We start from the raw sequence: 14,041 nt of genomic DNA on the forward strand, positions 1-14,041 counted from the left end.
AAAATGTATATTTTGTGCTGGAATAAATGTATGTTTGTTACAAGTGCTTGGATAAATGTTTTAAATTTGTCTTCATTTTGGATTCTTTTTATGTATACGAAGAATTAGTACGGCCATCAGAATTTAAATATTAACATACATTTGTAGCTTATTTTTGAGAAAACATGCATTTATGTATACATCGTTTATTTAAATCACTTATTCACATATTTTGGACAGCTACAGGTAAATATTAAACTGTCAAACGTAACATAGTGGACATCGATAGGTGAGAAATGTGATTTCTACTGGATACTGTACTCGAACCACAATGAATGACATCACGGCGTGAAAAGAAAACAATAAGAAAAGGAAACGAGGACTTAAATGCTATGATTAAGGAATGGTTATCAATAATAGATAGAAAGTGACATTAAAATGTATATTTAGTTCTACAAAAGAAAGCACTTTAAAAATCTTACATACAATTGATATTTTTTGTTATATTCATATCTTTATTCGTTAAATTATTCGAATCTTTCTACCCTGTTGTGTTCGGTTTTTTTAAAATTAATTTCTATATCCACATGCATCACGACTAAAATAGGATTAGAATTATAGACAGGTTTTATGAGCCCCTCCCCCCAGGCTATACGTTATGATTATATGTGATTTACCTCCCTTTACCCTCTAACTAGTAACATGCGTATAAAACGGTTATGCTGTTTTTCTTTACCTGTCACTGTTTTCTGTTTAATACATCTCTGCACACATCACTATTCGAGTGAGTCATTTTCCTTCGTTAAAAACAAAAACGTTTTTGGCTTTATTAAATAACATTTCTCCTGTTTTTGAGGAATATGTACATTATAAAACGATATTACATTTTTCAAGCCCCAGTGATGGAAAAAGGTATGAGTAATGTCTATCAAACAAAAAATCACTTAAAACACATGCATTTTTGTCAAATGGTTGTTATTTTGGTAAGGATAATTCAGGCACAAAGAATTGCCATTATGTGATTTCTATTTCTCGAAAATAATGACTCCTACTCACGTTATATATTAACTATTGTAAAATATATCTATTGTAAAATATTTAAAAATGTCATATTACTATAAAAAGGCTCTGTAGAGATACAATACCGACTTTCTTATACAACATGTAAAGGCTATTGTATGCATAGGCAGATTATGGTATGAAGTTGCTGTCGAAAGTATAACGGTATGGGGCTACTGATTAACTATAGGCCAAGGCTGGCAACTCCGCCACGTGGAAATACCCACTTACCCTGATTAAGTCATCTAAAAAACACATTTAATCCAAATACCATTTAACAAACTAAACACGGATGTATTCAGGAAATGTTTATTTTTTACCTCTCTCCTGTATCACTCATTATTGACACTTTTATCCACACGAATTAATCTGAGAAAACATCGTCAAATTCAGTCGATTTCCCAGACAACTGCCAATTGGTGTAAAAAAAACGATCAATATGCGGGGATGACAGGTTGTAGGGTTATAATTCAATTTTGGTTTTTACGAGCATTTTCACTGGCTTAAAAATTTACTTTATCAGCCAATAAAGGAAAAAATGGCATCGCCGTTTGTAACGTTGCTACTGATTGGCTGAGATGACGGCGCAATGATTTCATAGACAAAAGAGTCCCAAAATGAATTTTGAGTTTTTCAGTGAATTCATCTTATGGAGGTATAACACAAAAATCTGAGTGTACTCTCATCATAAACCGCTTCGCGGTTTATTTAGAGTACACTCAGATTTTTGTGTGTTATACCTCCATAACATAAAAAATGTATTCAAATTAATCCTTATAATTAAAATTACTAAGTGTCCAGAAGCTCTCGCGATTGGGCCTTTTCGGTTTTCCCCGAAATTGGACGGAGATGACCGAATGGGTTTCACAAAGCACTCCTGGTATCTTTACCAAAAATGACAGTAAAAGCCTTATGGTACTTAATGTTTCTTGGAAGTTTATATTTGATTTTGATTTTATTGCAAGACACCACCAAATCAGTCTGATGATGACACTTTCAACGGATTATCTTTCATGTAATTCACAAAATGTCTATCAGAAGTGTGAAACAGGTCAACTCTCCGCCCTCGTATACGGATCAGCCTAACAACTAGAACACCAAACAACGTTACATCCTCAGCTTCCGAACGAAAGTAATGCCGGTAAGGTAAGATATACACTCAAAATATTTTGACTCATCACAAATAACGTACAGTTGCCTACCATACTTTTGATAATTTAAAAAAATGAAAAGAACAAAATCATTCAAAATTGTCGAGATATAAAGACCGAACACCATAGGGATAAGGGGAATAGTCTCTATAGCGAAGTAGTCTTTATTCACGGGTCCATAATTGTTGATATTGTCAACTTGGAGCCCCCCGTTATTATATAGGAGTGATCGATATCATATCATACCAACATCACAAGGATTAATTGTAAATAATCACCCGAGTCCGTTCACTCGTTGCAATGCTTCCGTCGGCATCTTTTGCGAGGCACCAGTACAAACTGGAATCATATACGACAGTGTCAGTGATCGAAAGAGATGCGTTTTGTGTGGAGTTTGCTTGGGAAAATCTGTTATTAGAGAAATTCACGCCATGAAGAGGTAGATTCCTGTGATTTGAGATCCACCAAACGTCTACAGCATCAGGACTAACGGAACAGGGCACAGTTATGTTCGTACCGTTTGAATCCCTAACTAGTTCTGGGGTTGTAATGTTCGGTCCATCTGTAAACAAAAAGGATATGAATTGAATAGTTCAATTTTTAAACAATAATTGTTGTTATTCGTTGAATGTAACGGGGTTCATTAAACATCTCGCTACTTATCTGAAGGTAGCAGAACTAGTAATTTTCCAAAAAAAAACAAAAAAAAAACCAATGGTTGCAACGTTTTTAGAAGACTTCCTGGTTCAAATTGGGGTGCCGTGGATACCAAACAATATGTACAATGAAAATGTAGTCTGATCATGGATCTGTACAATCTATCCCATGGTGCATTGCGGTCCCCGTAATTTCTAATCTCTCTCAGGGTGCATTGCGGTTCCCACAATTTCAAATCATTCCCAGGGTGCATTGCGGTCAATACAATTTTACCTCTTTAAACGGCCCAGCGAAATTTCAAGATTCTTGAAAAACGTATTTTGGATGCATACTAAATTCTTAGATAGATATTGTTAGTTTCTTTTTGTACCATTTTCCTGTAAACGACTGTCACTTCTGACATAATACAATTTGATCATTAATATCAACCAACCAATAATGGATTCTTTCGCGGATACATTGAATTTATTTGTAAGTAAATAGTCACGATTTGCATACGACGTCCTCCATTTCAAAACAATCACTTTGACGTCATATATAAAGGGGGCGCTTTATATTTTACGTCGTCATGACGTCATTCTGTGACCCGAGGTCAACGGACTGTCAGTTCGTGAGCCGTTGACAGAGGTGAATGTTGGGACCGCAATGAACTCTAGGAGAGATTTGGATATTTGACCACTAGTACAAACACAAATCTACTTACGTCCGACGATCCGTAAAGTTAGGACAGCGGTCGATGCAGACCCTACGCCATTTTCAGCAAATGCCTGATAGTACCCAGAGGCATTGGTACTTGTGTTGATGATAGTTAACGAAGGTTCCAACAAGTTTGAACCTAAATATTTCTGATTGTCAATATCCAACTTATGGAGGACATCATTGTTCCTTTCTGACAATGGTTGAAATATCCAACGTACATCAACAAGAGCTGGGTCCGGTGAGTGTACTGAAATATTTATCGTGAAGTTTTCGAAGTTGTCGACATCAAATGTTATGTCATCCATGTGCGTAAATATCCATGGTCTTACTGAAAAGGTATATCATTGATTAACGTAACAGGATGAAATACAGTAAAATTTGTCTACACAATAGCAATATCTCCCAGGGTACATTGCGATTTTTTGCGTGGTACCGCCATGAACGCTGGGAGAAATTGATACAGTAGATTAAACATTCTCGCTATACCGACGTGGTCTTAATATATCCGTCATTTTAGTTAAAAGTCGTGATTTGGGATCCCATAAATGCGGACCTATAAAACAGCTGATTATTGAACAGGTATAGCTGGTAAGACCGGACGTACTATTGTTTAAACATTTAGAGATGTTATTATTCAGCTCCCATGGTATTCTATATAATCAATATAACATTAGTTAAAATGAAAAAAAAAAATCAAATTTCCAAAATTGGATGATCCTAAAATTTCGTACATATTAAGACCAATTTTGAGTAGAATAACCTGTTATACCTGAAGTACATCATATTAAACCTGCCTACCTCCAAAGACTGTCAACCCGTTTGTTGCATTTCCTGTTCCTTCTCTATTGGTCGCTGAACATGTGTAAGAACCGGTGTAATTCGTGGTCGGATTAATTATTTTCAGATCGGTGGAATCCGCTCCAGAAAATCTGGTATCGTTGACCTCCACGGATTCTTCTTGCTCTCCATTTGTTCTCTTGAATGACCACACTACCGAGCAGTTGTCCGGCACAGCATCCACTATACATTTCAAGGTAATAGATCTTCCCGTTTTTACCCTTTTTGGTGCCAAAACCACACGTGGAGCGTCTGGAATGAAATAGAAGAGATCACACATTGAAAGATACGCTTGTTTGTATTTTATGAAGTTTTGAGGAAATCATTGAAGCGGCCATTTTACGATAAACTGTTCAGAACATGTACATGCATGATCTATGTCTGGACAATGAGTTTATCCGGTATAAAATGTGTTTAGTTATATCAAAGCTAACATTTAACATATATGTTTTTGTACCAGATGAAATTTGATGTAGGTTTAATCTTACATGGGCAAGCAGCAAGACTACAGGGAAATGTTGAATTTCTCTCGGAATCCCCGTAACACGGTAAACCTCCCGGATCAGGGGGAGGGTTTGTACAAGTACGTGTTTCAGTAGCTGTATAATAACCCGAGCCACAAGTTACAGAGCAAGGTGCCGCTTCATGGGAATACGAAGACCAGCCACCGTTATCTACAATAAAAAATCGATTATTTAAAGGATAAAATTGGAAAGTGTTGATCGTTACATACGTGAAGGAGTTGGGAAAATATCGATATTTGCTGACTCGTCACTAAACTGAACAGAACAAGTGGTCACATATCAAATCAAAACGTACGAACAACAAAAATAACGAAAGACGAATGAAATAAAAGACTTGAATGATGGCTTGAATATTGCAATTTAAGCCAGAGAAACATTTTCCGGTCATTGGCAATTCAAATCGCCCTTAAAACAACTTACTTTGGTTGTGTTCATTAGAAATCACATTTCTATTAATAGATTTTCAACAAACTTTTGATTCTCTAATACTTCTATATGCAGTACTTACTAACACACGTGTAATTCGGTTCAGACCATTCCCCGTCAAGTGCACATGTTCGATAGGCTGAACCGACCAATATCTTGTCACCTAAACATTGCATCTTGGCGTAGCCCGTCCCAACACTGCGGTGATCGATTGAAGCAGTGTACGTGTTATCAGATAACTCGCCCGGGCACTCTGAAAACAAACCACGACAAAATAGAAACTATTTTTGAGACTTGTAAGTAATGAAGTTGCCTAATGCTAATAACGTGCTGTTCACTAAAGAGCAATTATGATTTTTCTCACATAATTACTTTGGAATAAAAGGCAATGTGAGGATTAAAGTAAAATAAATATGATGACAGAATCAATCTACTTCAGAAGGAACTCCTGTGTAGTGCAGAAAACGTCTTCACGATAAAACTGTACAATATTAAAATCGTAGAACAGAACAGTTGTTAGACACGTACTCAGTTGTATAGCTTATTTTCATAATTTTACAATAAGGGTCGTTCATGATTTCAAATTCTTTTAGCAAAATAAAAAATACGAACAACGTAAACTTTGATTACGTCACCATGGATCAGAGTCAGACGTAAAGTTACGTTGTTTGTCTCAAATAATTATGGGAATGGAGGAAAAAATCATACACAAGGAAAAATATTTTTTTATTCCACTTTTATTCCATAATTTAATATCATTATAGCTTGACAACGGAAACATTCACAAATGAAGTCCACCAAATCTGGCATTCGATCTGTTTGTGTGCGTTCATTTAGTGTTCTTAATCAATAATTATAATCGACGAAAGATTTCGGAAATATATACACTGTAGCAACCTGATGGCATAATTGACTGACTTAAAGACATTTAGATATAGAAATTGCTGAAAGAAAACTATGAGAGGAACGTCTTTTTTTTTACATTACTTCTTATTTGTACTTATGTTTATAGCCAAAGAACAGACAAAAAGAAATTGTACAAGTTCTAGGGATTTTATCAACATTTCAAGATGTCTGTAATATTTAAAACAAATTATGTTTCGATTCAGATAGCGTTACAGTTGAATAATTTCGCAGGTAGTATTAATCGTTAACTAAACTTAACACGAGAAATTACATCTGCAATACAAAGACTTGGCATTGCATTTTTTTTTGAAAATATTACCACTGAACAAACAGTCATAAATGCTTACTGCGACGCAAAGTGATATGATTAAGGTATCTTACATTTCCTTCCAACCATTCGCCCCCATGGCCCGATTTGGACCAGGTTCTGACCATACCAAGTTGTTTACCACTGTAGACGCTACATGTGACACACCATTGAAACAAAACCATTACCTGATTTCTCACAGCTAGTTGTCCCGTTCTTATGCACAATACACTGGAACCAAGGCGGACACGTCTTCCGACTGCATGGGAAAATAATGGCCTGGAAGGAAATAAGTATGATTTGTGGAAAACATATCGGATATTTCGCTATTTCGAGGGCATTTATTTATTCGCGAGACTCTGATCCGCGAAATATTAAGAAATGGGTGAATCATATATACCCTTAAAACCATATCGTGAAAATTGAAATCGCTAAAATATGATTTTGTCTTTTCAGACCAATTTGGGAAAAAAAATGACCCAGGAAAAAAGCCGGCTATACGGTATTTAAAGGTATCCAGATATTGATTTTAAGTTTTTACATACCACCGCATGTATTGGAATAATTATTTTCTGAATACTGTTAAATCATCAGTCAATTAAAGCTATTTCTAAATGCTAAAATAACGGGTATGGGAGATAAACTGCAAGGACAAGGTGAAACTGCCCAGGACTTCCACTAAGATTCACACCCACTCGTAATACACATCCACTTATAGAAACAGTCTACAGATATTGGAAATCTATAATGTTGAAGACTTCTGTCTTCGAGTATTACTTTGATGTTCGGAGTAAACAATTTGAGAGTAGTTATAATTAAGAAATATAGAAAGTGTCAATAATTCAATGTGTGAACGACTTACATTGAGAGTAATCATCGGTCGTAAGGCACGGTCGAATGCTTAATAGATATAAAAAACACTCTAAAAAGGAAATGTGTTGATATGCGTGATAAATAATTAACAAACCTGACCATCTCATCATCCGATTTATATATTTCTCTCGTTTCTCCTGTATATCTTTTGTTAAAGAATAAGGAAGGTTTTGACCCATGCGTTTTTCAGACAGTAAACAAATAGAAATGTTTTTTTTTAATCCAGTAAACTTAAGTTATTTCAACTGGGTCCCATTCCGGAGCCTGGTCAAATGTTATCATCAACGTTACATTCACGTCCTTTATTCTACGTCTCAATCTTTTTCATTGTCCGCAGGTGTCTTTGTTAGAAGTTTTAACATATTTTATAGGTAGAATGGTTTTCTTGTTTTTGTATCCTTTCAAATCATATCATTATATAGGCATTGTTAATTCTAAACAGAACAAATCCATTCACAGAGAGACATTTTCACTCCGACACCTCATTTTTGTTGTTGAGAAAATCTGTACGAGTTTCTACAGGAGGAAAGCTGCAAAAATGATATGGTTGTGTCTGTTCAGTACCTATTAGGATATTGTCATTTGAAAGTGTTGATTCTTTGTCCAAAATCAATCATAAAATAGTCCTGAAAACAAAGGTAGATTGATGGCAGATTTATCTATACAGAATGTACATGGATTAGATAGAGTAATGTTTATACCGGGTATGCTAAAATAAGCTAGAGATGAAAATAATATCATCAATCATTTATAAAACGACTTTCATTAGTATTAGGTAAGTTCGAAAGAAAACTGGTTGTAGCTCGGAAGTCCACTAGAATATTGAGGAAAAGCTTACACATTTCTGGTTATATTAAAATATTTTGCAATAGAAAATTATTCTTAATTTTCCTGAAGTAGTATATATATATATAACAATTAGGGTCAAAGAAGTAATATCAACAGGATTTTACAGATGACACGAGATCCAATCAAACGTAAATCTGTTGGATACGAATTACTTCAAATGGTAAATATGGGACAAGGAAGTAATTCCAACCGTGTGGACAAAACAAAATTTATCAAGACATACAAAACGAACACGATTACATTATACGATACGAACAGTAATGCGGGACAAAGTAGACAAATATTAAACTATATAGCACAGTTGAGCGCAATTTACCCTTCGGCAAGGGGCAGCCGAAGGCCGGATCTACAAAAATGTACCCATGCTGTTCGGCAGAACGCTATAAGGTATTCACCTCGGTTATACAAAAGGAAATAACTTTCTATTTTTTTATTAAATAAATACAGTACCTCGCGCCATTGCTCCATGTCTCTAGCAGTGAAGTAACCAGAGAAATGCTCAACTTCAATGCCATAGTTTGTCTCATTATGTGGTAACTTAAGCCCTGACATTGTTGCCGGGACAAACACTCTCCAATACATTTTATCATAGAGCGATTCTGAAAATATACATTTTGGTTATTCCATAGGGAGACACTTTTAATAGATACATACCTCAGGCCATTGCGTCATGTCTCTAGCTGTGAAGTAACCAGAGAAATGTTCGACCTCAATTCTATCGGTTCTCTCATTGTACAAGAAACACAAGAGACTGTTCTTATGGTAACTTAAGCCCTGACAATGTTGACGGGACAAACACTCTCCAATACACTTTATCAGTGAGCGATTCTGTAACAGATTCAGTTTAGTATCACTCGATATCCTCTTACCAATTTCTAAATGTTCCATATCGAAAAAAGTAATGGCCATAACATATGAAATACACATGAGTATCACAACTCCTGTCACAATACATCTTCTTGGCAAGTGCATAGTTCGGTATCAAGACTCCGCTGTCCGTTTAAACAAATCACCATATAATTATCAGATGATTAAACACCGTATGTCCATGTACCTGTAATACCCTTTAAAGTACGACACTAAGACAACGGAAGAAAAATCACAGACTAGGAATGTACGTTAGCTGGTAGCTGAAATCACTTCTCTAAAATATGCGTTGATCATAGGTTTCTGTTTACCAGGTTTTTAAAAATGGAATATTGACACGGTAAAGCTAGAATCACAATCAGTGAACATTAACGATTTGTGAGGACACTCCGTAATTACGTGCTGTTTGGTTGGTAAAACAAAACTACTTATAAATATTAATGCTATTGTACTCCAATGGCTCAGTAACAGAAATCACAGTTCCATCAATACATAATTGTATTTCTATTGGTATAGGGGATCTTTTACCAAAATCATCACTTTGTATTTGACCACATTTTGTTTTTTCAACACACCAGCTATTACACAATAACAAGACTGTTGCATTTTTGTTTGAGAACTAAATTGTTTCTGAATCTATGAATACGTAGGTATTTGTTTATTATGATTTCGTTATGACACTTAATGATAAGGACATTATTTACTGTTAGCCTATAGAAAGACTCTACTTTGCTAGCCTTTTTAATGTTGTAGTTTAAATCAAGGTTTAAAGCACAGAGCTCATCCATATGCAGCAAATCAATGTTATTTTTAATGAATGCGTTCCGTATATTGGGTTTTGTTTTGTTTTTATTTTTATTTTTTTTTTAATTTGGGTCATTTAACTTTCCCGGTTTCTGTAAGCATCGTTTCCTTTTACATAAGTGCCTTTCAAAAGATATTAGCAACTTTTACAGTGCTTATGCATTATTCCAAAACCATTGAATCATCATCGAATTGACGAATTCTAATCAATATGCTGCAGTGTACCTCTTAACCGTCATGTAGATCGCTATCTAGACATTCACTATGCCTAATTTACACTTCAAATTTTCTTCGGCATTTCATAACGTGCATTTTTTTCTTATAAAATTCACATTTTTATTAACAAAACGATTGAAAACTATTCTTATAATTATTTTAAATGTTAGAAAAAAAATCGTCATTGACATGCCAGCTTTGCCCCAGAGTGTGACAATTTTTAGCATTTCACAACGTGCATTTGTAAACCATTTCATCAATGAAGATTAAAAATCATCCTTATAAATATTGTAAATGCTGGAAACAATACTTTAAACGTTTTTGACATGCAGGGTTCGTCACAGACTGTGGCAAGTACATATGCCTATTTCTGACTATCGATAGCCAACCACGAACGAGTTGAATACTGCGTATTCCTCTAACTATGGACCGGGTCCCCTACTGTTCGAGTAAAAGGGTTTTTGCTGTACGTTGAAAGTAAAAAAACCATACTGAATACAGAAAAAATAAATAAAACTCATATAAAGAATTAGGGATACATTGACTTTTTAATATTTGATAATTATATATATATGGGTTTTTCAAAAGTATTCATTTCATATGAGATTGTATGAAACAGGTCTAAGAAGATTTTATTTTTGCGAGCTTTGGCGAGCAAAATTAAAACTTTTAGATGAGTTTCGTAAAATATCATATGAAATGAACACAAATTTAACATCATTTTTATCACATATCTACAAATACCTACATAAAAAAGAATTTCACGTCAAAATATAGTCCGAAAGAGGCCGCCATTTTGTCCCGATGTCCTCGTAATCTTGACGTCACGTCATTTTTCCTGACGTCATTTTATTGTTTCCGACGTCACAATAAATTTCCAGACAATGAAAATCGCTCCAGCTCATATTACACTAGTAGCATATGCAAAAATATTATAAGGGCGAAATCACTGGATATCAGGCGGATTATGTTATGAAAATAATCTTTATCCAAATCACAATTCATTTAAGTGACCTAATATGAAAAGATCTTTGGCCTAATATTTGCTTTTATAAGACCCAATGTTTTGTCCATATTAGGTCACTAGCAAAACACATTCATCAAGTCAAATGCCATTTGAAATAGATGTATAAAAATAGCTGCAAAAGTAGTAACAAAAAATATCTCAGATCTTTTGCAATTCAAACCTTATCGTTTGACACAAATACGTTGTTGTTGTTGTTCCCCATTTCTTGTAATGTCTCATTTCTTTTTGGGGTGTCATCAACATTAAATATCAAAGGTTTTGTTTTCATTGCTATGGGTGTTGTCTGCACGAAGCGGTTCTTGGCCGCAATCTTGTTGCTGCATAGCGATTCTACTAGATTTTGGACATCACGTGACTTCGTTTCAACTAACACACTATAGGAACACACTATTATTGCTTTGGTGTCAGTACCATCCCGTTCCGTTTCGATTTCATTTAAACATTGATGTAGCTAAATTTTTATATGTATTTTTTGTGTGTTTTTTTTTAATTCCATAGTGATATTACAAAAACTGTACATCCGCATAGCGGATTATCAAAAAAAAAAAAAAAAAAAAAAAAAAAAATGCAAGAATTTTTAGATGGAAATACAAAATAGTGACAACAATGCTTATTGATATTTTAAAACTATTTGATAAAATTAAATATATTTTAATGTAAGATTCTGCAGACATTTCAAGGAATTATTTTTTTCCAAATCAATAAAAAAACGTTTATATTGCTATCAGGATAACGTCGGATTGTCGCAACATTATCGGATATAATATAAATAAAAACAAAGGAAGACAAATTGTATGTATGTTAGATCTTTTCTGCCTTTCCGACATTACAAACAACAACGATAACGACAATATACATTATGGTGGTTTTATTTACAGTTTGTGCAAACAATCACTAGACAAAAATGAATTTTGTACCCAACGAATGAATCATTGAATAACATGGGATGTAAGTTGTATAGAAACATTAGTTGTTTTAGTTGAATCTATGGAAACACTATAGCATATTCATTGTTATAAAAATTGAACTACGAATTTTTCAACTCAAGACCTACTTTAGCGTATATCAGATGTTTTACATCGATTCTGAAACAAGTTATACAACTTATTCAAATCACTATCGATGGCCCGGATGTAAGCGCGCGAGGGATCTTAGTATGGGAGGAAACCGGAGTGCCCGGAGAAAACCCATGTGTCGGGCAGGCGACCCCTAACCTTTCCACAACCGTGCCGGGGATCGAACCCCGGCCGTCTAGGTGAAAGGCGATCACCTTTAGATTGAATTATCAACCCAACAAATAACTGTCAGTCCTGAACGTCACAGATAAACTTAACATCTAATAAATACGATGTGGTTATTATTATTTTTTTTAACAAAATTAAGGGTCTTTAGTTATTTCCTATGTTCGTCATAAAAAGATAATGTAAAACTGTTATGAATTTGCTCAGCATCCTTACGTACGAAGCTCTCTCTTAGATACGTTTTTTTTGTGATTTAGGTAAAGATGTAACAAATAAGAGTAATGTTATAAGCGACCGCAGAACCAAATGATTTCCCATAGACGACAATTAATGTTAACGTTTGCAACTGTCCATGTTGATTGAAGTTTTAAAGCCTGGTTACCCATCTCTAATATTGAAGAAGGTCATTTCACAAACCTGTGAATACAAATGTTTTTTTAGGATCTACCATCTTGCAAAGTGGGGAGGTTTCCATAAAACGCTTATAAATGTTATAAAAGATCACTACATCATCCAGAAATATACAGTTTTCAATAAAAGCAATACACTTCAAAAGAACTTTGAAAATGATTGGAAAAGGTGGTTACCGTAGTAATTAATATGACATTAAAGTTTTTTATGTCCCTAATATCCATAGTTTATATATCAATACCCCGGCAAAGCACCAAGTATTTTCGGAGGTCTGTGATCACGTTTTTTTCTTTCTTCTTTCCCTTATAAAATCTCTCTTCTTAAAATATATCGCTACACTATGATTGATGATAGTGTAATGTAGTGTATACATATTTAAATATTGTCAATCCTGTCCGTCTGCAGTTGTCAGGGTCTGTCTGTCTGTCCGTCCATGTTTCTGTTTTGTTTATACTTCTCCATCCAATTTGTGTGTGTGTGTGTGTGTGTGTGTGTGTGTGAATACATTTTGTATAGTTTGTTTTGTTTTATCTGTCTCTACTCTTCATTTTTTGTATCGTTACCCCTACCATTAATTTGTGTCTTAATTTGTCCTTCTTGTATATCTGTTCAAAAATATATTCTGGTATATGTTTGCGCCTACTTGTCTTCCATTTAAGAGTGTTGTGTTTATACATGTATATCTATGTACATTTGTATGTGCATATTTGTGTACTGAGTACTTATCTATTGACAAGAATATATATACATATATATATATATATATATATATGGTGTTTGTTGGTGTGTGATTGCATGTTTGTCAATGATGGTAGGTGTAAGAATGGGCCAAGTGTTAACATTTTGTGTGTTAGTGATACAATCAAACCTGTCTATAACGACCACTGAAGGGGAGACAGAAACACGGTCACTATAGACAGGTTGCCTTTATAGACAGGTTGAGGCTTTCGTGCCAACCAACGAGCAAGTAAATGAAACAGAATTACATTAATACAAAACAGACCTGCTACTGGATGTTTATATATTTATTGCCATGCATTATTTAAGAAATAATTGTGTCAATAAATTTCCGTGATTTGTGTTCGTTTTTATTTTAATGCAATCGGAAATTTCGATCATAACAAAATCAACTCGTTTTGATACATAGTAGATTTTTTTTCAGCTATGAACTTAATCATTGCCTAATTACTGACTTCACATGGCCTGGA

At 34.5% G+C, this 14,041-nt stretch overlaps 1 protein-coding gene across 1 annotated transcript; it reads right to left on the bottom strand.

The window, feature by feature from the left end:
- Positions 1 to 2,449: 2,449 nt before the first annotated feature.
- Positions 2,450 to 3,864, bottom strand: LOC138308300 (uncharacterized). The gene is made up of 2 exons (XM_069249291.1): positions 3,550 to 3,864; positions 2,450 to 2,751 (listed from the first exon to the last, which is right to left on the bottom strand). Exons 1-2 carry the CDS (start codon positions 3,848 to 3,850, stop codon positions 2,450 to 2,452), a joined length of 603 nt encoding a protein of 200 aa, XP_069105392.1. The 5' UTR covers positions 3,851 to 3,864.
- Between the last annotated feature and the right edge of the window lie 10,177 nt (positions 3,865 to 14,041).

The sequence above is a fragment of the Argopecten irradians genome, chromosome 14 (assembly GCF_041381155.1).
Source record: "Argopecten irradians isolate NY chromosome 14, Ai_NY, whole genome shotgun sequence".
Taxonomy (NCBI): Eukaryota; Metazoa; Mollusca; class Bivalvia; order Pectinida; family Pectinidae; genus Argopecten; species Argopecten irradians.